Below are 27,762 nucleotides of genomic sequence, written 5' to 3' on the forward strand. Positions count from 1 at the left end.
CAAGAGAAGATTTATTCATTTTATTTTGAGTTTACTGTATTAAGATGAAGGCATGTTTGAATCCAAAAAGAGTTTCCGTTTTGACTGTGAACCTTGATTGTTATACCACTTTGTAATGATGTAAATGAATTCACAGAATATTTAGCACACGTCACATCTGTTAATTTTCAGTGGAATTTTTAAAAACATGTTCACTCATACTAGAAAACGGAATTAATGAGTGAAAGGTGAAGATTTAATTTTTGACCAAGTTCTTTTCCTACAGACATGTTTCTATAGACAGTGGGCGAACACCCCCACATAAAATCAGTTGAGTAAAGATGACTTAGATCTGTAACTGGAAAATCCTCAGCGTGTACCATAGCATTACTGTCAAACTGATTAAAGGTGTGGTTGAAGAAGTACTCACATCTTTTAATTAAGTAAAAATAGAAATATGGAATCTAGTGAATATAGTGAATATAGTTTTCAGATGTATTGAATATTTGCCCCTTAAATATGTGGAGTAGTATAGTATAAAATATAATTAAATTTAAATACAATAGGCTACAATTACAACACTTTAGGAACTGTACTTGGTAACTTTCCACTGCTGGTTAAAAGTGACATTTTTATGATGGAAAAGGTTTGACAATACAGTAGCTCGTGGTGGATCAGGTTCATTGCTGGGACCAAAATAAAGACGGCAGCTCTGGGTCCAGCAGTGATTGGTGAGTTGGTGGGGCACTCCTCAGCAAGATGGCTGCATTGCTGCGCGCAATAGTGGCATCCTGGTGAAATGACGCAAGCCACGGTTTACGTTCGGTCCTCGAGGCTCTCAGCTCTCGAGTCTCCATAGCGCAGATCCCGCCCGACACAGCCGGAAGACCCGACCGGCTATCCTCCAGTGGACCGAGCGGAACCGGTTCATCTGAGTAAGTATCAGCGTGAATTAGTTGTTAATCGTCTCCCAAAGGTGTCGTTTATCCCCCAAGAGAAAACCACGTTCCTGCTTGTGGTTTCTTTCTCTCTTTGCTCCTGTCTTTTGTTGTTGTTTCCTGAGTGTGCCGTGATTACCCGGCGCTTTCCTTCCTGCACTCAGCGTTTCTTCGCAGCTGTCGATGTTTTGTTGCTGGTGGAGCTCGCTGCAACGTTAACAGCTTTATCTCAGTTTTTTTTTTCCGCCGGTAAAACACAAAAACGAGGCTCGAAAGGGAGATGTGTACACGTCTCTTTTTGAGTGTGTGAATGTTGGTCGCTCGGCTTGGACAGCGTTGCCTCAGCGCATTTCAAATTTTCCACACATCCTGGTTGGCTGTGGCACCCTGTCCCGCTGCTCCCTCTCAGCCCGATGCTGATGCTTCTGAGGCCGTTTGCATTTGGAGAAACACTCAAGAGAAGGAAGAGGGACCTGGGCTGGCAGATGCTTCAGGCCATTAACCTTTGTGGAAATGAAACTATGTTTACACACACGGAGACCGATTGTGTTGTGTCCCTCTGCCTCCCCCAGTGGGGGGAACAAAGCACCCAGTGTCTCCTTGTAGCGCAGCTGGACACAGCTGTTGAGCCGAGCTGCCGCTCAAGCCCCTGGGCAGGACAGAGCTCTGTGGCCGGGGCATGGGGCTGCTGCTGCTGCCGCCGCTGCTGCTGCAGCTGCAGCTGCACAGCCTGTGTGTGCTTACAGCCTCTTCAGTATGATGGGAAAAGCTCTTCCCTTCTGTCGACCACCACACATAACCAGTGAGCTTTTGGGCATTTGGTTAAGAACTGCTGACTGTCTTTGTTGCTCATTACTGCTGTTGCAATGTGTCTGCCTCAGAGGGGAAGAGAGTAGCTGCTGGATAATATTACGAAAGTCACAGCAGCCCGAATTAGATTTGATATACAGGCTCATTTGCAGCTCATTAGCTAAAACTTAGCCTGAGTGTATTCCAATTGTATCCTTCCCCACTTCCTCAGACACTATTATACACACTATGTTGCCAAAGGGGGCTTGATAGGTTTCCAAATGCCTTCCTGGCTGCTGTGTTTAAACATGCCATATGGCCATTAGCTACTGTAGATTTCCTCATGTGATCAACACCAGACCATTACATCCATTTGGTGGCTGTGCAGCACCCTGGTGTGAAAGTAGGTTGGTGTGGCCAGTATTACAGCGCATAGCATCCTGTCATCAGCAGCTTCCATCAGGGTTATATAGGTTACAATTGAGCACCAGCAATCCTGTGAGTGGATGTTGCAAGTCCCCCTCCCTACTTGATTTATCTGTCTGTCTTCATCTATCTGCCTCCATCTGCCTCCATCTCCCACCCTCCCTCACTTGCTTATAGTGTGTGTGTGTGTGTGTGTGTGTGTGTGTGTGTGTGTGTGTGTGTGTGTGTGTTGTGTGTGTGTGTGTGTGTGTGTGTGTGTGTGTGTGTGTATGTTTGCTTGTGAGTCGTTGCTCACATATGGCTTTTGGTTCCGGTGGCTTGCAGACGAGACTGAAATGCAAGAGTCTCACTCCTCCTCATTCCTTTTCCTCTCTCTCTCCTACTCCGAGGCAGGAGCATCTATTCTTAGCCCTCCTCCCTCTTCCTCATCCCCTCAATCATCATCACCATCATCTCCTCGTCCGTCCCGCCTGTCCGTCCACCTGTGGCCTCTCCACCTAGAGCTGATTAACAACAGTTCAGGTGATTGCTTGGCCCCCGTTTGGGTCATGATGCAACACCTGTGATGTCACTGTGTGAGGAGGTGGACGGTTTCCATGGTTACCAGGATGTCTTCTCCGTCTGTCCGTCCGTCTGTCTGTCTGTGTGTGTGGGTGTGGGTGTTGGCAAGAGTTCCAATGACTGTCTCTTACGTCCAGTGTGTGTTTTCTTTGCGTGTATTGTGTTCCCTCTGTGGCAGTGCTTAGTGCTGTCAGGTGTGATGAGGTAGTCTATATTGCAGTGCAGAAAGCACAAGGCCAGCACAACACGATCCCTCTGGGTTCTGTGTGTCTGTCAGTTTGACTGAGGGGCTTGCTGGCCTATCGGTTTGTCCACCTGACTGAATAATCAAAACCAAAGCGGCAAGCGTTGCAGCTTGAAACCTGAAAACTGCACTTTTCTTTATGTGGTTTGTTATTTTTGCTAGGTGCACGTGTTTATATGTGTCTGTCTGCACTGGAGTCTACATGTATGACTCTGTGATTGTGGGCTGTTTGTGCCATTGCTTGCCTTTTGAGTCAGCAGGGGTTGGCTGTGCAGCTTACATGCATGCTTTGTGTGCTTGTGTCTGTCACATGATAAAGCAGCGTCTCTCTGTGTCCCTGACTGTGTTTACAGTGCAGTTTGTGCTCAGAGTCCAGTTGGGATGGGACATGGAGACAGGGTCCAGTACTGATTTGGCTTGCCATTTTTTTTCTTTTCTTATCTCTTATTCTCACTTCTGTGCTGACTCTAAAGTCCTGTGTGAATCTTTGCACAGTGTTTTCCCATCAGACAGAATGCATCTGTTTCCCATCTACACAGTAGATAAAATGGTCTCTGATAGGATCTCTGAAGGCCCATTCCTTCATGATGTTGGATTGATGTGAGAAAAGAAATGGAGCATTCAACCTTCAATAAGAGCATATACACTTAATATATAGGGCAGATGAGCGTGGAAAGCCTTATAACCTTCAGTCTTAGCTTGGATATCTTTTAAACCCAAGTGTTAAGTTAATGTTGTGGTGGGTTTACCTTCCAACACATTACTGGTTCTCTACCTTTTATTCCCCTGATATTGTGCAAAAAACACCACAGCAGGTCATTGAAATGATTGGATCACTTTTAGGGCATTCACAAACAGTTATTTTCTATAAGCAATTTATCTGGTGATTACCTTGATTAATCTGTTTGTCTATAAAGTGTAAGAAGGCGGAGAAAAGGCCCATCACAAGTTCCCAAAGTCCAAGGTGACATCTCATTGTTATAGTGAAGATGATAATAGTAATACCCATAGGTGTAATTGTGTTATCAATAATAACAGCAGCAATGAAGCACCAATTATTATTATTATTATTATTATTATTGATAATAATAATGATAGTGATAATAATTTTTTGTATTGGCTGATACCTGAAGAATGAGGACAGGGAGAGAGAAGCTGCAGGAGAGAGAGAATACAAAGTTAATGGCATGAAAGAGAGAGAGAGAGAAAAGCATCAGTGCATCAACAGAGTCCCCCCAGCAGTCTAGGCCAATAGCAGCATAACTAAGGGATGGGTCAGGGCTCACCTGAGCCAGCCCTAATTATAAGCTTTACCAAAGAGGAAAGGTTTAAGCCCGGTCTTGGTCCTCAATGTAGGGAGTGTGTCTGCCCCCCAAACTGGGAGCTGGTTCCACAGGAGAGGAGCCTGAAGCCTGATAACCTGAAGGCTCTGCCTCCTGTTTTACTCTTAGAAACTCTAGGAACCACAAGAAGGCCTGCATTTAGAGAGCGGAGTGTTTTGTTGGGATAATAGGGAACTATGAGCTCTTAAAGATATGCTGGTGCCTGACTATTAACTGCTTTGTAGGTGAGGAGTAGATATGATCTTTTTTCCTACTTCCTGTCAGTACTCGCGCTGCAGCATTTCGGATCAGCTGGAGGAGTTTCACAGTTATTGGGACTTCATGATAATAAAGATTACAGTAGTACAGTCTAGAGGTAACAAATGCATGGACAAAAAAATAATTTTTAGACAGGATTTTTCTAATTTTTGCAATATTGTGCAGGTTTTATGTGTGAAGTGAAGGACGGGTTTCTTACTGTAGCACTGGAGAAACTGTTGAACTTAGCTGAGAGAGATCTACAGGAGAGAAGCAGTCTAAATACAAATTAGGCGTTACAGTTGATTCCAAGGCTACCGTACCGGACAATACATCTGTGTCAGTTGTATAAGAAGGAGATGGTGATAGTGAATAGTCATTATGGAGAGCTCTTTTGTATGTCTATAAACTCTCTTGCCTTGTGAAATTCTTCCAGATTGGTTGAACGCCACTTTCTTTCCACCTGTCGTGATTCTGCTTTAGAGCACGTGTTTGTGAATTGTACCACAGAGCCTCTTCTGATTCACTACCTTCTCTTTCAGAGGAGCGACAGTGTCGAGTGTTGTACGCAGTGAGGCTGCGGCACTATCAACAAAATCATCAACTTGTGTGGGTGTAAAGTTGAGATAACTGTCCTCTATTGTATTGACAAATGGCAGTGGACTAAATAACAATGGATTTCTTTCTTTAAATTTGGTTAAAGCATTATCAGACAGACACCTACTGTGAGAACTAACTCAGATAAAAACAGGGGCTTAGACCCCCTCTGTTAGCATGATAAAAGTGAAAATGCTTTTATGAATTTAAACATGAATCTTCAGTGAGAAAAGCCGAGGCACTTTTTCATAGAACAAATCTTGTACATTTACTGAGTGTGGCTATTTCTTAGGCTGTGAAATAACTAAGTTCATCACAAGACAAAAATGTGTCAGGATCTGGGTGGCTCACAACCTGGGCTAAACCATTTCCTGGGGAAAACCCTGTTAGGTGATTTTTGCATACATTTGCCACATCATAAATATATTCTGATAATAGATTTTAACCTTATCACCTAGCACAACTACTGTCAGCTGATTGTGAATAATAATACCCTGATGCTGTAATAATACCCTGATGCTGTCATCAGTCTCTTGGACAGCTGATTAGAAACTGTTGAAGGGTCTATTGAGTGAAAGGTTTCCTCGCTGGAGCGTATGTGTCACTGTGCAGGATAATAGATGAGCAAAAAACACTGGTTTGCATCTGAAAGAATAACGCTGTGGGTATATCACACAAGCATTACAGAGACATGAAAAACAGGCTCATCTGCAGCTCATTGCTGAAAGGTTTGAACAGGCAAACATTTCAGTGTTTTTCAATCACACACAGACTGAAACGGCTTTGCCAATTATCTTGCAGCACGCTCGCCAGTTACACACAGATTGATATTTATTTTCATCAGCTGCAGTAATTTTTAATGAATATTAATGCTGGAATTCTTTTACTTTCACTGTTTGTGGGTTGGTTCGTAAGCAGTTCAGATGGATTTGGATAAGAAAACATAAACATGTTTTGACCTTGTGTGGCTGCTATATTGGAGTAAGCCTGCTCTATCAGCCATGTGCAGCTGTCTGTTATTAAATGTGATGAACAAGCACTTACTCACACATACTAAAATTGAATACGTAAAAGCAGTGATTGTAAAAACATAAAACACAATGTTGAACACATTTTTATAGGTCTACCATCAGCAATCAGCAACATTTCTTTCTGCAGCAACTACAGAAAGTGTCATGTCACCAAAGTAAGGGTTAAGTCCAACAATCCACCTGTTAACAGCATCTAGAGGTCACATCAAAGGTTAGGCAAAGAGTCAAACGTGGAAAAGATTTACCACCTTTTGTCTGATAGCTTGTTTTAATGACCAATCCCTCTGACTTGATTGCGTGGTTCATGTCATTGCAGGAGGAAGTCACGATATCACTAAAGCACGTCTTCTCTTACTTAGTTACTTTTCCACCCTTTTGATCCCATTCTTCACCCACCAATCACCTCAGGCTCTGACCTGCTTTTACCTCAGTCACAACTGGCAGCAGCAGAACAGAGCACTATGGGAGGGAATAAAGCGGGCATGACGACTTGCTTTTTGCTCTTTCAGGGAATCTGTCTCGCTCTTGTGAACTTGGTGCTGCAAACGCCAGCCATTAATAGGCCTCAGAGGAGACATTACAGAACCTGTATCAGGTGGAACAATCCATTTTTGTATCGTCTAGTTCTACCTGCATCAAGATGAGGCCCAATACAGCTCAGATTTCAATTTGACTGCTGTGCTGATCTGAGGATAGACTACTAATAGCGATCTAAAATGTTCTCGCTCACCGCTTTCACTCCTTTTGTTTTGCCCTTCTCTCTCTTTTGTCCCGCCTGCTCTCACTGTAGGAAATGAAAGGGAAGTGGCAAGAGCCATGCAGACAGTTTCAACTCAACTGGTTTTTATGGGCCTGGAGTAAAAACAGAGGTCTCTTGCCAAAGTATATGTATGTAACAAGATTTTACATAATCTCTTTAAAAACTTGCTTGAAACCTGTTCTTGTTTCTTTACCAGCACATGTCTTAGCTATGTGCAGTGTGTCTCTCATTGTCAGTCACACGGCCGGGTTACGATTTCACCCAACAGAACAGAGGAGCGCCTGTATCCACCCCCCTCCCCTCTGTTTCCATGTCCATCCCTCCCTCCCTCCCTGCATGACCACTTGTCAGCCTCATTACAAGAGTGAGAGAGAGGAAAGAGCCGCTGGTCTTACAACAGCAGACAGTGAGGGAGAGAATTTAGGCGCACACTTTAAGCAGCAGCACACCACTCAGGAGAAACCTTTACTGTCCACCAGCCTGTGTGTGTTGGCAATGCTTCCCAGGCTTGTCAGACTGATGGAGTGCTTAAACTGGGACAAGAGGAGAGGTGCAGCATTTGCTGCCTGGCTAGAGTAAATACTATGGCGCGTTGGCCCAGGAGTTGTACAGAAACATTGCTCTGTCACAGAGAGAGAGGCAAAGACACACTTGACACACTGCAGCACACAGCAGTGATTCTCCACTGAACTGTCCCGATGTTACTTCACGTACGACATTTAGATTTTTGCAGTTACAATAAAAGCAAACATAATCATACATTTGTTAGGTTAGTGCTCAGCGGGAAGTATTTACAACTACATTAGGGTTGACAGTGAGATAATATAAATCTGTCAGCTGTGATAGATTTTACCACATTGTTTACAGTCATAGCTTTCACTGTAATATCTCTGGGTCACTGAGGGGCCTGTTTCACACGAGACATTTCAACATGTCACGGTAAGAAAAGCACACGTGTGGATGCTGCTTCGGTTTCAGAGTCATGGTGTTGTTCATGGTGGCTCAATTGCAAAGTAGCAAATCAATGAGCAGGATTGTTTGATGGCCGAACTAAATTTTCATTAGATTTTTGCATCACTGTGATAAAGTATTATATATAGAGAGATTTGAAAATTGACTATAGCATGATATAAAATAAGATAAACTGTGATAGAGGATTTGATCCTTATCGTCCAAGGTAAGAATTTCAGTTAATGCATAAAATATAAGCATGAAACCAGTCAATAAAATATCAAATATTTCAGGTAAATGCTTGTGGTTATGAGGTACATGAGCAGTGGGCAGTATGATCAAATTTTTTTTAATGGACTGTGCAATATTAATATGTAACAGAACATAGGGAAATTGATGAACCATTTATAGAGGAAATATCCAGATGGTCATGTTTTTTTCAGTGACACTTTAAAATCCTGTTAATCTAATTTTACTACAAAGCAGTCTTGCTCATTGATTTGCAGTATTGCTTGCAGTGGCCTAACACACACCTTGTTATAGGGGTGTGTATATATATATATATATATATATATATATGTCACCCAACCTTATTAACAATGTTCTCCAGTGGTTTATAGCAGAGGTGGATCTCCTCCCCTCAGTCAAAGACCGACTCCTCTAATATTATATAAAAGTGCTATTTCACGCAGAAAATGCCATATATTTAATGAGTGTGACCAGCCAGGCCGTCATCCACTAACTAAATTGATCCTGAGATCAGATGCATCAGGATATGGCTGGCTTACCACCTGGGCTAAGCATTTTTCTGGGGGAGACCCTGCACTCCACATATTTCCAAAAGTACCAGCAGCAGCATATGGCAATTTGCTGACCAACTCAGTCACTTCAGTTTAATACAGAGCAGTCCAGGCCAGAAGAGCATGGCTCAGCACTCCGCCGTGCAGCATGATGAAGCAAAGGATGAATCTCTTCTCTGTCACAGGTGGATACGCTGAGAGACCTGCCCTGGAGCCCCGAGTCTCCCTGAGGCTTTGACCGCGGCTGAAGTCATCACTTCCCCTCCCAGGCTTCAAATCTCTTTTTTTTTTTTTCTTACTAAGAGGCTGAATCACAGTCTGGCACTCCCTGTGATGAGAACTGATACACACAGAGCGAAATAAAAAAAAACACACACACAAAAAAATTAACCTGTTAAATGCCTCCCAAAACTTCCTTCTCGTGGTCTCCTTTCTTTCACTTTTGCTGAGCCAGTTTTTCAGGCTCTGCGGTCGCTCGCTCTGCCTCTGGCACAACCCTGTTTTTTGAGAAACCTTTGCACTGCACACTGCCCAGCCTGTGTGTACGGTGTGTTTATGCAAGCATGTACACTCACATCTCCACATCTCCAGTCCGTTTTTGAGTTCCTCCTTTGACAAACTGACTTGTAAAGGAGGCTTATTCACACAACTAGTGGGTTATGTCTCACCTCCAGGTATGCAGGCATGGGCAAGCCTCTATGTTTGCCAAATCCTACTCATTTTAAGGGCCTGGGTATTTGCCATGTGTTAAGGATTCCTCTTGACCTTTACTTGCATTTAAGAGGAGCTATAGGCCTCTGTGCTGTGAGGTTTGCATTATTATTTTGTTGTATTTCAAATTGTTTATGTGGTGAAACCTTGACGAAAGGCTCTCTGCCAAATCTGTTGTAAGTTTAGCTTGAAATGACGCAAGACCTGTTAGCTGACATCATGGCATTATTTATATCTCTAAATTAGGCTACTACTTTGCTTTGGCGAATATGCCCCGAGATGAATGTTGAGCGTCTGGAGCGAGTTGCATGCATGCAGAGCTAGTTGTGTGCCAGCTAGTATTAACAACTCATATCCCCTTCAGACATTAGATGTTTATCAGATCATGTTGGCTCAGTCAGTGTGTATGTGTGTGTGTGTGTGTGTGTGTGTGTGTGTGTGTGTGTTTGTGTGTGTCTGTGTGTGTCTGTGTGTATTTGATAGCAGGAGCAGAAGATAGTTGCTTGGTGTGAGGGTCTTAGCTGGCTTGCCAGAGTAAGCTTGTCCCATTGACACACTTCAGCGTCTGCAGGAGTAGGCGAGCTCAGAGCAGCGCAGTCCAGCTGTCCTGTGGGTTAAATAAACACCAAGCAACGCCCCACTGTGGTCTCGCATGTGGCACCGAGCAGCTCGCTGGATAGAGCTCAATACTAACACAGGCTGATTCCAGCTGAAGTCGCCAATGCTAAAAGTGTATGCACTGATCTCATTGTACAGTGAAACACATGCAAAAGAGTAAGAAGATGCAAAAGAATACTGATCCTTGAGTTCTAATTGTTCTTTATTGCAGTACCTTTTTACGTTTGCGATCCCTTAATATGAAGCAGTGTGTATTAGGTACATGTCCATGTGTTTTGAACTGTCAAAAAGTAACTTTTCCCTCTCTGACTGTCTCATTTGGACAGTTTTTTGAGGCCTGAAGAGGTAAAAGTTGACCAAATTTGACCAAAAACAAGCCTGAGACTTGATAAAAGTTTGATCTCAGTTTTTAGTGGCAGAGATTTGTGTTTTGTGATTTCGTCTTGGGTCACATTGAGAATGGGGACTAGTTCTTTGAACTGATTTAGGGCAAAATTATGCAATCGAGGCAACAAAATCAAAACAAAACATTTTTGAAAATGATTGGAAGGTCTTAAAAACCCTTGCTTTTTGAATAAAATATAGTGCCAAAATCAATAGTGTGCATCTCTCATCTCAGTGGAGGAATTTGAAGAAGATTTCACCAGGAAAAGATTTATGATTTATGACCAGTTTCTTGCAAAACATGCTAGTTATTTCAACACATAACAGATTTTTGTGTCATTGAAGTGTCCCTCTATCCTCTGTCTTATTGCAGGCGTCACTGGTATTTATTTATAGGTATATTTGGCTTTGTGATAGTCTGCCTACTAGCTGTAGCTTATATGTATAACCCAAGTAACAGCAGCGTGGCTTACAGATTCACACAGCCTAGCATTATCCCAGCACACAACAATAGCTTTGGGACTGCTAGATCTATTTTTAGCCAGCTCCTACTCACAATTTGATGTCTCAATACACATAAATCAAAGCCCTTCAAACAGATGCTGCCCACACACTGGAGACCCTTTGAAACTTCAAATCTATCAAGGCTTCTCACATTTCTCAATACACTTCCGTCAGTGGTTTTCAGAAGGGAGTCTCTGTGCTTTGCTAATCTAATATTCACGTCAGTTCTACACTAATAGCCCAGAGTTAAAAGAGCTTTGACTGGTCCTCCTTTGTTGCCTCGCTCTCTTGTTGGCTCTCGTTGTGCTTTTTCTCCCCCTTTTTCTGTCTCTGTAGCTCTCTCTGGCTTTCGCCTCTCTGCTTCACAGTGCTCTGACAGGTAACACGCACCCTGCAGCAGTGTCACCGGGTGCCCACCTCATCCTCCTCGGCGCGGAATCCTCATTTAAGCGACCTGTCAAGCGGCAGATTATGCTAGATGAGATTATTTTTCAAAACTTTGCCGCTAGTGTGCCTGCGACCGCATTAAGACCTTCCAGTTGTGCATGTCTGTGTGGCTTTATGAGTGTGGGTGTGACACATAATTGAGTTGTTCCAGAGTGGTGTAAGTACGAGGTAAGAGGGGTCCCAGGCAGCCTGGAGCGGGCTGATAAGATGCTCTCTCGACCAGGCTTCACGCTCAGGCCATAGGTGACACCACACAGCTACACACATCCAAAGCTTACGTGTGTGTGTGTGAGTGTCTTGATTTTTCTTTTTTCTCCCTCTCACCTGCATGCCTTTTGAGAAATTCACGTGTAAGCTCGGCTCAGGCCTCAGAGATTGATGTCATTTTATATTTATTGATAAATCAAAAAATAATCGGTAGAAGAATCAGTTATGAAAATACTTGTAAACTGCAGCTCTAGTCTGGATATTTAATTCTTTTCACAAGTTTGAAGAGTAGTTCAAGTTTTGAATAAAAAGGGAAAGTCCTAATAACTCATCAAGTTAATAGATGAGATCTGGGAATGGGAATTTCTTTTAAAGCCTGTATAATCACATGACTGCTCATGGTCCTCGTGCCTGGCAGTCTTTTTTTGACGTTTTATTCTTTGCGAGTGCCATCTTATTATTACCGATTAGGAATGATGTTCAAATCTACAAAAATAAGACCCAACTTTTGCTAAATTGAAATGATCCTTTAGCTATACAACCACAACAACATAAAGTACAGTCAAAACCATCCGCACACTTAAGTCATACAACGCCCATACACACGGACACATAGTCGCACAGAAACCACTCCCTGCAACCCTGTACACCTGGCGCTTTGTGTTGTGTCCAGAGAAATGGAGGCTGGTCGGCTGTAGCCTAAACACAGGAGTAAACACTGGCCTCCTGTCAACTTCAAACGCTCGGAGGATCACTGAAGGAGGGAGGAGGGGCAGGCGGCGGCGTTCTTTTGAAGAACTGCACTCATCTTTCTCCCTTGGCCTCTTTCCATCCCACCTATTTTCCATCCTTTCCTTCACCCATGTCCCCCTTCATCTACCCCACCTACTTCCTCCCTTTCTTTGTCTTTTCTGTCTCATCAGTGTTTCTGCCTCTCCAAAAAAAGCCTCTCCAACACCTTCCACTCTCTTCATCCAACACTCTTCCTCCTCTCACTTGTACTGGCGCTGCAGATTTCATTTTGGTGATGGGTACTTATTGGCTGCCTGTGTGTGTGTGTGTGTGTGTGTGTGTGTGTGTGTGTGTGTGTGTGTGTGTGTGTGTGTGTGTGTGTGTGTGTGTGTGTGTGTGTGTGTGTGTGTGTGTGTGTGTGTGCGCGCATTTTGTGCAAAAGGCAACAGTCAGATGGGCTCTGTCAATGACAGCATATGGCATGTGTGAGTGACATGGAGACTATGTATAGTGTAATGTGTCTGACAGTGCGTGTGATTGACTGACAGTGGTTCATAGTCTTGTGTCAGCTGTCCTGCTGGGTGGGAGGGTTTTAGTATCCTCCTTTCTGAATTATAATGAAGTATTAAGTTCATTTTATTCCTATGTCATGATATTAAGCAACAACTGTTTGATTTGAGGACACTTCAACAAGGCTAACATAAGCCAACGCTAGGTTTCAGTGTAATGTTGAAAGTATACATGGACTGAACAATCAACAACAATTTTAGTAATTTATCATTTTAAAGCTGCACTTATCAGTATTTTTGTATTAACAATGGATCAAATGATGAACAGGGAAAAGCGTTGTTTGTAGTGATTAACCCAAAATGATCACCCGTCTCTGCAGTTCCCCTAGGCTATACAGAGCGTTTTAGCATTTTTTTAGCTCATTGTTTTGGTTTTCTGGCCGGCGACTTTAATGTTTTGATTCGCTCTCATTAACCTCATTTCCAGCGACAGCGGACAGCTGTATTCAGCAAAAAAAAAAAAAAAAAAGCTTGTTCCCTTGACACCAAGTGGTTGTAAAATCAACTAATAAGGCTTTAAGTCTTTTTTCAAATGAAAATGTCAAATACTTTAGGTTCCTTATTCTCAAAATTAATATGATCAGAATATATATGTATTGACAGGCTGAAGGAATAACTTGCAACATTTTCATATAAACGCTCACTTCCCTTTCTGCTGGTGTAATATGACTCAACCTACATGTCTGACTCTGAACTCCTAGTGTGAGAGGGACAGTCGTGTAAAGTGCAGGGAAATAATGTGTTTTAGGTGTCCCGCCATATACATAATGTGCTTGCAAATATCACACTGATTAGCTGTTGTTCTGCTGTGAGAAAACACTGTACAAGGCATTTTTCCACCGATAGACCCAGTTTGTTTGGAATAAAGAAAGAGTTAGTTAGCACGAGTGACAGTCACGGTAGCAAAGCAAACGGTACAGCACTTCTGAGAAACGATATCTGTAAAGTACACTGTAAAAACAGAACAGCAGTGTTGTTCGTTTTTTTTATTGTGTTTGTCATGTATCTAAAATGTCGTCTCTCTGTCCTTTGCCAGGTGAGAGTGCGATGAGGAGAGGCTTCAGAGTGTGAGGCCATGGGCTGCACCTCGGCCAAGCAGGTGTCGGCCGTGCCCAACGATGAGGAGGGACGCGGCAAGGCCTACAGCAACGGAGACCTTTTCACGGGTCAGTTTGCACACACACACAGTGATGTCAATAAAAGCTTCACAGCTCCATTTCACAGGGTTAATTGCTCAGCGTAGACCCATTGCCCCATCTGCCCTCACAATATATTCTCTTCATTATAGCTCATAGTCCTCTGGCAGAGTGTTAAGTTCTCCATTTCAGACAATAACTGTCAACACTACAGACAGTTTTATTAGAGTCATCTATGTGCAGAGCTCATGTAAGAGAGGGGAAGTAACCCGTTCAGTGAGACTGCAGTGTTGCAACTCTCAGGTGTCATGCGTCCTTTACATGCTCATATTTGAGCCTGTGCAATAGTCGGATAGAAACGGAGGTGAGTGGGAACATAAAGGTGGGAGGTGAGACTTGATGGTGAGACACACAGCTGAGATTGTATTGCAATTAAAGGGGCACTTCAAAGATTTAACACACAAAGTTCTGTTTGCATGTGACATGGAGTACAATGCAATTCAGAATATTTTTGCCTCTGTAGTTTCAATTTGACCCAGTCTTTTTTAAAAATCTGTCCCCAGCATTATGGAATTGAAATATTAAATCACTGGAGTACTATTTTAAGAGTGTCAATTAGTAATGAAACGATTAATCCAGGGGCAAGATAGAAAAGAAGGAAAAAAACATGTTTATGCGAGACAAAAGTATTTTTCTCAATTTTGTCTAACTGTTGCGTTTTTTTTATTGTGAAATACTGGATAGTTTGACCCCTTCAAGCCAATGAAGCAATTCAAAAACAATTCACACGAAACTGTAAAAAAGGGAACATCACTTCTTGACTATTCTCCCAAATTCAAACGTATGCAACCTCAGATGAGGGGGGTCATGAGGAGTCGCTGCTTCTGGTCACAAGCCAAAAAGGTTGGGGACAACTGGATTAGCTCAAGAGGCAAATATCAATGATAATTTTAATAAGTGAATAATTGTTCGGCTCTTTTCTCAAGCAAAAAATATCAAATTCCAGCTTCTCCACTGTGAGAATTTGCTGCTTTTCCACAGTTTTGAGGAGAATATTTAAAAATTTTGGATTCTTGGTCGGTGGATCTGAAGACGGCAAATTGTGATTTCATAGTTTTCTAACTTTACAAGTGGCTGTAGCTCAGTTGGTGGAGTGGTGGGCTGGATCACCCCTGGCTCTTTCTGTCCATATGTCAAAGTGTGCTTGAGCAAGACACTAAATCCCCCAAATGTGATGTAATTTTACAGAAAATCGATTAATAGAAGAAAAAAAAGGGGGCAACAGATTAATCAGTCATGAATATAATTGTTAGTTGCAGCCCTAGTTTTAATTATAGCTAGCAGGCTGTTGTGCAGTGAGGGACAGGAATGAAAGTGAAAGCCAGAGAAAGGGAGAGATGATGAGTGGTTGGGAGATTAACAGCGATTAAGAATTAGGAGCAACACTCTGGTATAACTGCTCGCGGGCAGATGGATGTGGCAGATGACGATCCACAGGAGGTCCTCTGTCTCTCTCTCTCTCTGTCTCTCTCTCTCTGTCTCTCTCTCTCTCTGTCTGTCTCTCTTTCTCTCTCTCTCCGTCATCCCTCTCTCCCCCTGACCCTTCTCCCTCTCTCTTCTTCAGCCTCTCACCCCCCCTCTGCGACCTCTCCTCGACTTGCTGCTCTTTCTCGTCCCCTCTCTTCTCTCTCCGACACTCCAACTCCTAATCCCCCCCGCCACCCCCTCCCTGTGACCTCTCTGCTCTCACGTCTCATTTCCCCCGCCGTCTTTTAAGGAACAACAGAACGAGGCAGGAGATGAGAGACGGAGGGAGATGGGAGGAGTGGAGAGTTTTCCTTGAGAGGGGAAGGGAGAATGACGTGCGTTGACGCTGCTTCTCTCCTTTATTTTTTCCCCTCTCTCCCTCTCTTTCTCCTCAACCTCTCCGTCTCATTTGGATCACCGCTTCGCTACCCCTGCTCAAGGCCTCGTTCTTCCCTTCCTCTTTCTCTCTGTCTCTCTATTTTGGGTCTCTGCCCCCCCCACCCCCACCCCCACCCCTCTTCCTGTCTTCATCTCCCAGTGTTTCTTCTCTCCAGTTCTTTTCCTCTCCTCTCTGGCACAACATTAGGTCAGAGCTTTGTGTCCTTTCACCTCCCTTCCTCTTTCCTCCCTCTTCCTCCCATCCTATCCCTGAGCCTCGCTGTCAGTTGGTTAAAGGGGAATCCAGAGTGGCGGGCGGATGAGCCAGGCTGCTGTTTGAGTGTGTTTGCAAGTGCGTGTGTGGAGGTGCGAGACACAAATGACCTTGATTGTGTGGATTAGATTTATCCCAGGCCACAACCCTTAATAACACCTCCTGTCTTCACCCGTCTCTTTCTTGTTTGTCTTATCTTCATCCACTCTTATCTGTTGTTTCTTCCTCCGACTCCTCTCTACTCTGTTTCAGTCATTGTCACACACTGTGTACTCCTTCGTTCCCAGTTAGCTCGCTGCCCTTTCCGACCTCAGCCGAAAAGGCTTACAACATCCGGTGTACTTTTCTTGATCGAGGCGGAAAAGATTGGTCGATTCTGGCCAGTCAGCCCGCCTACGCACATACATTTACCCCCAGTAGACTTCGTCAGTGTGTGACCACACATTTATGTTCATGCATGTGTTTGTGTGTTGCATGTTAGTTAGACAGTGAGCCCTCTTCTTGCTCATGCTGATCCGCCTCCAACAGATTGTCTGCCAGTCAGTCTGTCCTTGTGTGTATTTGTGCACAAGTGTGTGTGTGTGTCTGTGTGTCCCAGATATTCTGGCTACCCGCTCTGTCAGACTCTGGCCACTAACCCTAACCCCCACCCCTCTCTCAGTCGCTCTCTCGCACAATAACCGGAAAAGGCTGAGCTCCATTACACAAACACTGAAGGACGAAGAGGGAAAATAGCAACACTTTCCACAACATCATGCTATTGATGTCTGCAATAATCACAGTCGGAGGAGATTGGAGTGGAGATAGAGTATGTAGCCGTGTATGTGTATACGATTGTGTACGTGGCACCCCAACATGTATACACAACATGGTGACATGCAGACTTCACCGTTTGTTTTGGCGTTCGTGTTGTTTGGAGGCGGTGGAGCAGCTGAGTGGTTTGAGGGTCTGTCATTCTGGCTGAATACAATGTCAGTGTCCGTCTGTGTCAGATACAGAGAAAATAGTGTTCAGAGAAAGAAAGCATGTTGGCCAAGACACCTGCGGAAGGATCAATGTTAGATTAAAAAATGATTGTTCTTTTAGTGCCTTAAAAGAAATGCTGGCACTTAAAACATACCGAGCTTTCTTTATCAGATCTCTGATTAATGTAAATATTATCACATACACAGTTGGAAAAAGAAGTTTGAGAGGGGAGATACATCCTTGAATGAACTCGTGCCGACACATTTCACATAATTCTCTCTCTTCCTCTTCAGAGAATACAAAATGTAAATGACAACCTCAAGTCACAGCAAATAGAGTTTCTGTGTACAATGTGCGGAAAGGGAAAACAGCTCTTCTTGAGTGCAGTACATAGAAAAAGAGAAGCGGGATCGTGGCCTGAAGGTTAAGTCCTGGAGCTGGAGGGATAAATATGGCAGTAGAAAGTGACAGAGCAGCAGTTGCACATCCCTCATTACCTCTGCTGAAGTGCCCTTTAACAAGGCTGCTCAGCTGCCGCAGTGGTCGGACTGTGGTTACACTGGAACGCTTCCAGGTGTGACTGTGGAGCAGGACCTTCCTTGAAAAGAGTATTTATGCTCAGTGAATTCATCCACGTTAAATAATGGTGTACTTTTATTGTGGTGTTAGATTCGACTAATTCCAGACATGACAATAATTTTTGGTTCCCTCAGATTGCTATCAACATTTAGACTATTGTATGACACCAAGGTGTTTCAGTGATATTGACAGTTGGAGACATAAGGCATAACTCACTGGTTAGTTTCATTAGAGGCCAAAAACAGCTCAATGATTACTCGATTAATTGTTTAAACGATGGATCATTCAAGCAAAAACACGGGATTTGCTGGTTCCTGCTTCTCAGATGTGAGGATTTGATGCTTTTCTTTGTCTTACACAAAAGTAAATAGAATATCTTTGGATTTTGGATTGTTGGTTGAATAGAACAACACATTTGAAGATGTCACTTCGGGGCTATGGGAAATTATAATGGGCATTTTCACTACTTTCTGATATTTTATAGACCAAATGATTGATTGAGAAAATAAAAAAAACATTAGTTGCAGCTGTACAAGAAACCAGTCCATCTGTATAAAAACAGTCTACCTCACAAATCACATATTTCTGCAACATCAGGCTAATGAGAAGACTACTACACCATGGTCTATGGATGTTGATACATAATGTACCGTTTAATTCAATGTTGCCTGGAAAAGGAATCTGATATTGAAAGACGTCAGTATCACCAGAAAAATGTAGACGCTCAGTTATTGTGCAACACATTTCTACATCAGTTGGTTGTGGTCTGGTGTCTTCAGTGGGTCCATGAGGAACTACCAGGGTGTTAGCAGCAGTGTTAAATGCTTTGATTTCAGTATTTTCTTATTTGCTTCAGTCACAGTCAGGAACAGACTCAATGTATTTTCTGTACAGTCTGGTCCCTGCTGTAATCCTTTTATCCCTGCCAGCAAAAGACATGACATTTATTTCTGTTTGGAATATTATGCACAGTATTTATATATTTCTTTCAAAACTTGATGGATATGAGTGTGTGTGTGTGTGTGTGTGTGTGTTTGTGTGTGTGTGTGTGTCTGTGTGTGTGTGTGTGTGTGTGTGTGTGTGTGTGTGTTTGTGTGTGTGTGAGTGATGAGACTACATGTTCAGGTGTAAATGTCATGGCCAGGCTGGTGATGGCCTGGAGCCAGAATGGCTGAGAGGGAGGACACACAGCAGGAAGGACAGAGTGACATAGCCACAGGACAGGCAGGCCAGCTAGAGCTGCGAGAGCAGACACACACCCACACACACCCAAAAAAGGCTATATAAATGACTCACACCAATACAAACACTGCACTTGCATAAAATGACAAACGTGCTGATTCAAAGACACAGCTTTATCTGAAATAGAAACATGGCTGTGCACATGCGCCCGTGAACTCGCAGTGACTGGCGATACCTTAAGGTCAGCGCAGAGCTCCGGTCTCTAATCAGAGATGAGAAAGATGTCCGCACACAAAATCGCGGCTTCTCAAAATAGTTCTTCCCTTTCATCTTCCTCTCTCTGACGGTTCCCCTCCCTCTCTCCCAAAGCAAGCCCGGCATCGGCGTGACGAAACACTCTTGTCATTTCTTGTGACAATGACTGCGCACACACACACACACACACACACACACACACACACGCACACACCCTACTCACACAGCAAGACCAGTTTTTGCTATCTAAATTGAAGCAAGGTCTGTGATGTGATGAGTCTTGATTGGTGTAAGCTGGGTCACTTTGATCTATCTATTCCCGTCACATTAAGCTCACTGACTATCCTGTAACAGGAGCAGAACATTCAGTCAGGCTGCAGCTCACGCAAATGACATTTTTCTCAATTGCTGCTTGAAAATATCCATTTAGTTTTGTGTACGGTGCCCACAAGAGCAGCTAATCTTACCCCTTCCTATTAATCTGTGTTCACCTTAAGCTACAGATTATGGAGCTAGAAATTTATGTGGATCGCCCGTGTAACACGCAGAAGAGCAGAGGAAATGGCTCTTAATTCTGTTTCCTGCTGCAGCACCGTATGTGTTCCATGTTTACAGAGCCGATCTAAGCTTGGTGAGCCTGTGTAGTGTTATAAAACCATTTGTGTGTGCGTGTCTGTGTGTGTGTGCGCGTCGGCATGTTCAGACAGGAGCTGCTTTGCTCCGACTCGTTTACATTCCTGAGACAAACAGCAGAAAAGTAGTCGGCATTTGTTTCTTCCCTTCTCTTGCTCATAATCTCTGCCAGCTTCCCTCCTTGTGTCTCTCTCAAATTATTTCAAATCGGCAGTGTTTATCTGACAAGTGAAGCTCAGGCTTAGGCTCAGCAGTGACGCACATGTAAGATGCAGAAGCGCAGATGATCACGCACATGCACGCAGAGAAACAAACACACACACACACCCAAAAGACACAGGTGATCCAGGTGCTGGGTGGATTGTGAGCAGCAGAGGAAAAGGGAGGGGTGAACCCTTCAGCTGGGTCCAAAGTGGCACAGACGCACATAAGGATAAACAGACAGACAGACAGACTGCTGATAGAGTGAGGGCAAAATACAAAGTGTGCAGCAGATAAGGCCAGGGTGGGTGTTTGTATGTGTCTTTGTGTGTTTCAGCATATCAGCTGCTGCTTTATCAGTTAAATGTACAACAACCAGGTAGTCAGCAGAAATGCCTGTGTGATTGTACTGCTCCACTCAAGGTTAGGTGGTGTTTCGTACATAAAGGTGCTTTATGTAGACATTTTGACTTATTGTGATACCTGGGAATGAGCACCACTGGGGATTCTTCTTCTTCTTTTTGGCCTTTCGGGGAATTTTTCGTGCCTTAATGCAATTATTGCTGAAACAGTCAGGCTGTGTCTGAAATCACTGCCCATTTACTATATAGTGCAATGTTTTTACTTTCTCCCATTTTATTTGAGTGTCTGAATCCAGAGTGTAGAATTTCTGCATTTCGTAGTGCTCTGAAAAACGTTCTGCTAACAATCCCATGATCCAGTACATCGCATTTGACACATTACAGTCATGCAGCACTACATCTGTCAATGATGATGCAACAGACGTTTTGTTTTTATATATATATAATTGTAGGTTGAATACATTTGTGATCAGCATTTTTATTTATATTTATTTATTGTACATACTAAATGATTAATGAGTAAATCGTAAAAAATAATGGACAGTAATAATCATTAATGAAAGAATGAAGACAGTCATTGTACCACACATTATCTCACACGTTTCAACCGGTAGGGCAGTAGCAGTGTTGAGTAGAGGATGTTTATACTGTGTCTTATTATATATCTTATAATATAATAATTTGAAATGTTAAACCACTATAATACAGACATATCTCTATTTGGACCTGAAGATATGTGTCACTGATTTGTTTTTCCTGATGAGCACAGTAAATAACCAGCTACATATTTTGTACCCCTGTGGGCTGATTGACTGGTTCTACTTCAGGTTATATATCACTGGTTATTTGAGCTATTCTTAGCTGAATTACACGGGATTCAGACCCTGTTGCAGTAGGAGTAACCTCGGACCAGTGAGAGACGCATAATGTCAGGTTTATTGCCCTAATTTTTAGCTTCAGCAGTGATTCAGGATGCGCGGCGCTGGGCGTGGTGCTGGTGCCATGCAGTCTTGTGGAAGTGTTACCACTCTCGCTGCCACTGTGCTTGTCTTAACTGTCTTAACTGTCTAAGCTGTCCATGTAGCCTAGAAGCTGTTCAACTGATCTTTAATCCCCTCCAGCTTGCTCCTTCTTATCTTGTTCCATTTTTCTTTTTTCCCTCTTGTCTCTTCTGTCTCCTCTCGTACTTCACTTACACGTTACATGTGTTTTCCCTCTCGCTCTTGCTGTCTCTCTGTTGTCTCTCTTTCCTCAGATGAGTTGCTGTAGATAAAATGGAAAGGAGATGACTAGTGTCCTCCTACTTATACCTCAGCTGCCATGTCCACTTTCTAAAACACTGTGTCAGGTCTTAGTTATCAGATTACCTTGGACAAATTATAGCTGGATTTGAGCGTACAGTAGAGCTGATATGACATTGTTCAGTTATTGGAGCCTTTCACATCAGGATGAATGAAGAGAGTCTGGTCAGTGTTTCTTTTTCCGGGAGACAGCCCTCATAAATACTCGTTGTTGTTTATTTCCCTCCTGCCTCTCTCTCCCTTTTTTAATCATACCTCTCTTTCTCTATCCAACCCTCCCTCTCTCTCTCTCTCTCTCTCTCTCTCTCTCCTCAGATGAATACAAGATGAAGGGAGTGGAGGAGGTGAAGTACATGAGGGGGGATGAAAACCGGGTGAATGCACGCAACCAGGAGAACCTGGTGAGAGACGCACACACACAAAAACACACACCCGTCCACTGACAGCCTGTCATCCACAGACAGACTCAGACCTTTTCCTGACAGTTCATCAACTCAAGCGAACAGTCTCGTGTTTGTGTCCAAAGGCAGCTTAGCCTACGCATACACACTTAGTTGTCTCTCGCACAAGTGCGGAAACACACACACACAAACACACAAGGAAGCGCCTCACACGCAGGTAGAGGCAACATGTCAGCGTGTGTGGAATGTGGAGGCTGATTTCCTCCCCGCAAAAACCTGTAGGTCTTAAACGTAAAGAATTGTTGTAGTGTCACTGGTCAGGTCATTTTCTCATAATAACCTTGCAAATAACCTGACTGTTCAATCCTTCTTGCAAAATAATGTACACTGGTAATAAATTTAGGCACATTTAGCCTCCGAAACGTGAAATGACTGCAAAGTGTGGTAGTGTGAAGTGAGAGCCGGGTTGTTTGTTCAGTAAATCAGGTCATTCAAGCCTGGCATCCTGGCAAGTGGTGTAACGATAACGAGTGTACCTTTTAAATCCTGATTAAAAAAACAGAAGTAGTGTCACTCTGCCACAAATTATATTACTATAGCTCAAAAAAACAAAAAAACAGCCTTGTCAAAGCAACTGGCTGCAGCCATGAGGGAAAGCACCTCCTATCAAACACACAGTTTGATGTAGGCTATCGCAAAACTCACACACACACACAATTTTCTGTCATTTTTTTTAACTGCAGAAATTGAAATGACTTGTCTTGTTTAAATGATATGGTGACGTGGTCTGTTACTCGGTTGAGTGAGTCACTGAAAGACCAAAAGTACTTTTTTACACAGACACATGTCAGACCAGTATTTGTTTCCTTCCATTTGTCACTACTATAGATGCACGTTACAGTATTTGTTGGTTGATCACTGCAAGATTTTACCAAAGCAGGAAAACGTACACAGAGCTCACAGAAACTTAACAGGGAATGTGCAATGTGAGCAACCTTCATGTTTTCTTAGACCTACATATATTACATTTGTTGCCCACGTCCTATGGCTGTAGTGCAGTGGCAGCTGGGCGAGGAGGTCATTTGATAATGCAGGCTTGAAGTGACATATGCCTTCTGTGGTGTGGCTGTTTGCTGATATGAGTTGTTTGTTTTTTAACTGCTTTATCAGCTTATAATGAAAGCTAATGGTGTGTGTGTGTCTGTGTGTTTCAGGAGAAGAGTAATGTACAGTACAGGGGCAAACAGCAGAAAGAGGTCACTGCAGCAAACATCAAGTCCAAGTAAGTGTCTGGCATCAGTCTGCATACTGTAGATGTCTGTTGGAACTGTGCCAAAATATATGATCTATATATAATGGACAACTCTGATAACTTAAACACGTGATCGTGAATAACAGAATTTCATCTTTGGTGCTCAGAGCATTGAAATCGTCACAGGGAGTATTTCTTCCATAGACATTAGTTCCAATTAGCACTGTTGAATTTGTTTTAATTATGCGATGTTGTAATTTGGCCGAACTCACTCGCTAATAAATCTATATATGTATATTGATATCAGTAACAAAGGGAGACAGACGCATAAACTTCTGCAACAGTGTTGGGGTGAACTTTCTGAGCAATGTTTTATTTCCACTGTAGAACAAATGCCATGAGTGTGTGAGTGTGTTCAGCCTCTGCATGAGTCAAAAACTTAGATCAAATTTAGTTCAACAAGAAGATTCCATGATTCCTTTTGTTGTTAAAATGGAGGTGTTCAGTCGTGTGTGTGTGCGTGTGTGTGTTTGTGTGTGTGTGTGTGTGTGTGTGTGTGTGTGCACTCCTGTTAGTTGCTGGTGGCTGCAGAGTATTTAACCTTTGGATGAAAGATTGGGTTAATACTTTATAAAATAATTATTTAAATTCATCCACAGCCTCACAACGATGGATTTCTCACACTGCAGTTAGAATTGTGTGTGTACGTGTGTGTTTGCGTGCATGCGTGCGTCCAAACGTGCGTGTTTGTGCTGTGTGGGGGGTGTAATGGAAAATTCTCATGATGTATTTCTTGCCTCCCTTCTCCTCCTCTTCTGCAACCTCCAACTTCCTCTCTCACCCTCCTTCTCCTCCCTCCCCCCCCCCCCCTCTCTGTCTCTCTCTCTCTCTCCGTCTCTCTCAGTATTCACACGTCAGAGAGCCAGCAGGAATTTTTCAGGATGCTGGATGAGAAGATTGAGAAGGTGAAGGGGGGGGGGCTGTGTATAAATGTGTGTGTGTGTGTGTGTGTGTGTGTGTGTGTGTGTGTGTGTGTGTGTGTGTGTGTGTGCATATTTTCATTTCATGGGTTGGGGGGGGCATGAGGAGCAGGCAATGGGTCTCGGAGCATTTAAAGAAACAGCTGGGTCTTAACATTTAAAGAGACAGGCTTTACAACAACAACATCCATTAGTCCACATTGTCATTCTGCTTACGAGCTCAACACTCAGCTCCACATGTGAGGGGGAGGAACAGGTGACGGATGCACTAATGAGCACTTACTACTCTTTGTCATCCACTTGAATTACTCTGGTTGTTTCTGACTATAAATGAGGTTGCAAAATGAAATCTCAGTGAGTAATGACTAGATTCAGCTTCAGGAGCTTGTCATGTGATCCATTTAATTTTTCAACTCTGCCTTCAAACTTTTCATCGCAGTGGTGGGAGAAGAATTCAGGTCTTTTGCTTGAGTGAATGTAGCAATAGCACAGTGAAGAAATATTCTGTTATAAGTAAAAGTCCTGCGTTCAAAATAGTACTTAAACTAAACACAAGTATTATCAGTGTAATACTGTATATATTTAAAGCTGCTCTAATAAATATCTAATCAAATTCCAATTATGTATAACTTTCAGCTCATTCTTTTGGTTTTTGGACCCGCAACTTCATCGTTTTGATTCACTGTCACTCTCATAGCATCGTTTTCAGCTGCAACAAGCAGCTGTTATCAGCAAAAGAGCTCTGACGTACCCACCATACACTACGTGCACAGCACCAAACAGCAGACAGCGTTAGCTAACAGGATTTGGTCAGGAGTTGGTGGAGACCAAAAACAGAGTAAAAAGGAGAGTGAGTGTTGGAATTACATTCAGTGGACAGAAACATGACTCCAAATGAATGCTAATGCTGCTGTGTGTCTGTTGGATTTGTCAATGGGCAACTGTTGTTTCACCATATCAACTTTATAAGGTCATATAAAATATGTCCATGTTGTGTTTTTAGTTTAATTCCCTTATAAACTGTTTAGTAGTTTAATCTAAAGGATCATATGTTTTGTGTATTATATCTTAATCTGGAAAATAACAAATAAATTTAGCTGTCAAATAAATTTAGAGTTACTGGTGCAATGTTTTCATAGAAAATGTATATATGATAAGTATAAAGTAGCATTAAATAGAAACATGGCAGCAAAGTACATCAAAATAGAACTTGGGCACCTTTTATTTGTTACTTCCTTCCACTGATTTTCAGTGTGTTACTGTTGCAGCCAATATTTTAAAAGCTTGTTTGAAGAGACACAGAGTGTACAGTTAGATGAGCTCTGGAGAGGAAAGGAAAGCAGTTGAGTTAGCTCCACATCATGACTGAAGAGACAAAACAAAGCTAACTGCCCACTCGCCCTTTACTTTACTGCCTCATCCAATATTTTCTACGCCAGTACCTGTAAATAGACACAGGTTTGTTTAAACGTGACTGGAGTAACAGGTGTGTGGGGAGTTTGCTGCATGCAGACAGTTCAGTGAGAGTCATTTGCAGAAGGTTATTACTGAGTTTACTTAACTGGAACAAATCAGAGTTTAAAAAAAACACAATCTCATATTCTCTCTAATTACTATTTTTTGCAGGGGCGAGACTACTGTTCAGAAGAGGAGGCGGAAGATGGGACATAGCACAGAGGCCCCCAGAATTCACCCCCACAGAGAGCCTCACTGTGTGCGTGTGTGTGAGAGAGTGTGTGTGTGTGTGTGTGTAAGAGAGAGTGTGTGTGTGTGTCTAAATGCATACACGTGTGCTTATGTGTGCCTGAGAGTGTAAGAGAGCGAGCTGAATCAGTGTTTTATCAGTAGGATTGTTTGTTATGGGACACTATGTGTTGGTATGAGTATGTGTGTGTTTTATGAAGATATGGCAAAGATAGTATTTTAATCGTAAGTGAAAGAGTGGGGGATAAATGAAAGAGAGAGAGAGAGAGAGAATGGGATAAAGAAAACTTTCTTCAGAGACTACCGCCTTCCTCTCTTAGCTCCTCACCCCTTCAGGCCCCTGAGCGGACAGATGGAGGTGGCAGAGCAATGGAGGGACAGACAGATGAAAGGAGGGAGAGATGGAGGAGGATACGATGACGGATGGGCACACATCATCGTGAAGAGAGAGAAGGACTTGCCACTGTCAGGTCAAACAGAGTTATTTCCTCAAGTGGGACGACAGCAGCTCCTCGACCCTCCATCTGTCCCTCCATGTCTGTCTGTCTTACCCTCCGTGGTCCCATCCTGAATATTTAACCCTTGCATTTGGACAAAGGAACTCCGAATATGGAGGCCAAGTGAGGACAAATATTGACTTGGTGGGTGTGTGGAGGACTGAGAGACATATAAGTGGAGAAGAAAGGAAGCCCGGGGAGGAGAGGATGCTGAAAGCAAAGGAGTTATGTAACGCCGCCAGGATCCACTCTGAACTGTTTGGCCTGCCTACCTATAGCCAGGCTGGCCTGGGCCACAAGGGACTAAGAGAAGGGGTGAGGGAGAGTGGAGGAAGGTGGAGAAGAAAGAGGGAAAAATTTGGGATATTTTAATAAGAGAGAGTAGGGAGCAAGCCGGTGATTTAGAAACTCTAAACTCCTCCTGCCTTCTGAAGTCAAGGACCTTCTTTTTTTTTTCCTTTTTTTTTTTTTTTTAATTCTTTTCCGCAGCCACTCATTCAGTTATTTTTTTCCCATTGCTGATGTTTTTTTTTCTTCAGTTTGTTTGACTCTTGGCTTCCTCCTTAGTGTATGATCATCGTCATCTTTGATGTCATTATCATCTTCCTCATCAAAACACAGCAAAGCTGTATAATTCAGAGCATCTGTGTCTCAACCCAATCCATCCTCCTTTATGTAACATAACACAGCAGATCCTAACTGACACACACATACATGGGGTCTTTTATTGTACAGTTGGTAACACAGTCTCTTTCCAACGCACCTTTACGTGTACATGAAAACAATACAAACATACGCACACATTGTTGTATCCCTTTCATTACTCCAGGAGACTGTCATGTGCATCGATCAGAGGTATTCTGTAAAGCTCTGTATTTCTGCTTTGTTTCAGTGTTCTCGATCTCACACACACACACACACACACACACACATTCAGGCACTGAAGCAGCAAGTTCAAGGTGAGGATGCGTGGTTGCCGTGGAGACACAGACCTGATCACTTTTTTTTTTTCTTTTTTTTTGTCATCTTTCCTGGATACTTCCTGTTGTATTATTTTGAATACTTTTTTTCTATTAAAAATAAAAACGCAGAAGCTCTTAATGTGCAAGTGGTCTTAATGTGCAGGGTGCGTGCGTGTGTGTCCGTGCGTGTGCGTATTGTGTTGCCCGTAAGCTGAGTAATGGAGTGCCGTCATGCTGGCAGTGGACTGAGGAGCGTGAAGTCAGTCTATTTCCCTGTGGTCATGCTGCCTGAAGCAGTCGGAGCAGATCCACTCAGAACTGCAAGGCTGTGTTTTGCCACCTGC

The 27,762-nt window shown here is 43.1% G+C and overlaps 1 protein-coding gene across 1 annotated transcript; it reads left to right on the top strand.

The window, feature by feature from the left end:
* The first annotated feature begins 543 nt into the window (after positions 1 to 543).
* Positions 544 to 27,557, top strand: zgc:92140 (uncharacterized protein LOC447854 homolog). The gene is made up of 6 exons (XM_056377593.1): positions 544 to 914; positions 13,865 to 13,994; positions 21,938 to 22,023; positions 23,238 to 23,305; positions 24,180 to 24,240; positions 25,882 to 27,557. The coding sequence occupies exons 2-6, from the start codon at positions 13,904 to 13,906 to the stop codon at positions 25,924 to 25,926; spliced, it is 351 nt and encodes a 116-aa protein (XP_056233568.1). The 5' UTR covers positions 544 to 914; positions 13,865 to 13,903; the 3' UTR covers positions 25,927 to 27,557.
* Positions 27,558 to 27,762: the final 205 nt, after the last annotated feature.

The sequence above is a fragment of the Seriola aureovittata genome, chromosome 6 (genome assembly GCF_021018895.1).
Source record: "Seriola aureovittata isolate HTS-2021-v1 ecotype China chromosome 6, ASM2101889v1, whole genome shotgun sequence".
NCBI classification, from domain to species: Eukaryota; Metazoa; Chordata; class Actinopteri; order Carangiformes; family Carangidae; genus Seriola; species Seriola aureovittata.

What these genes read in the sequence shown, in the direction of transcription:
- zgc:92140 (XM_056377593.1), top strand. Translation starts at nt 13,904, where the DNA reads ATGGGCTGCACCTCGGCCAAGCAGGTGTCGGCCGTGCCCAACGATGAG. An exon ending in CAACGGAGACCTTTTCACGG is followed by an intron (nt 13,995 to 21,937) that starts GTCAGTTTGCAC and finishes CTCTCTCCTCAG; the next exon opens with ATGAATACAAGATGAAGGGA. An exon ending in TGGATGAGAAGATTGAGAAG is followed by an intron (nt 24,241 to 25,881) that starts GTGAAGGGGGGG and finishes TATTTTTTGCAG; the next exon opens with GGGCGAGACTACTGTTCAGA.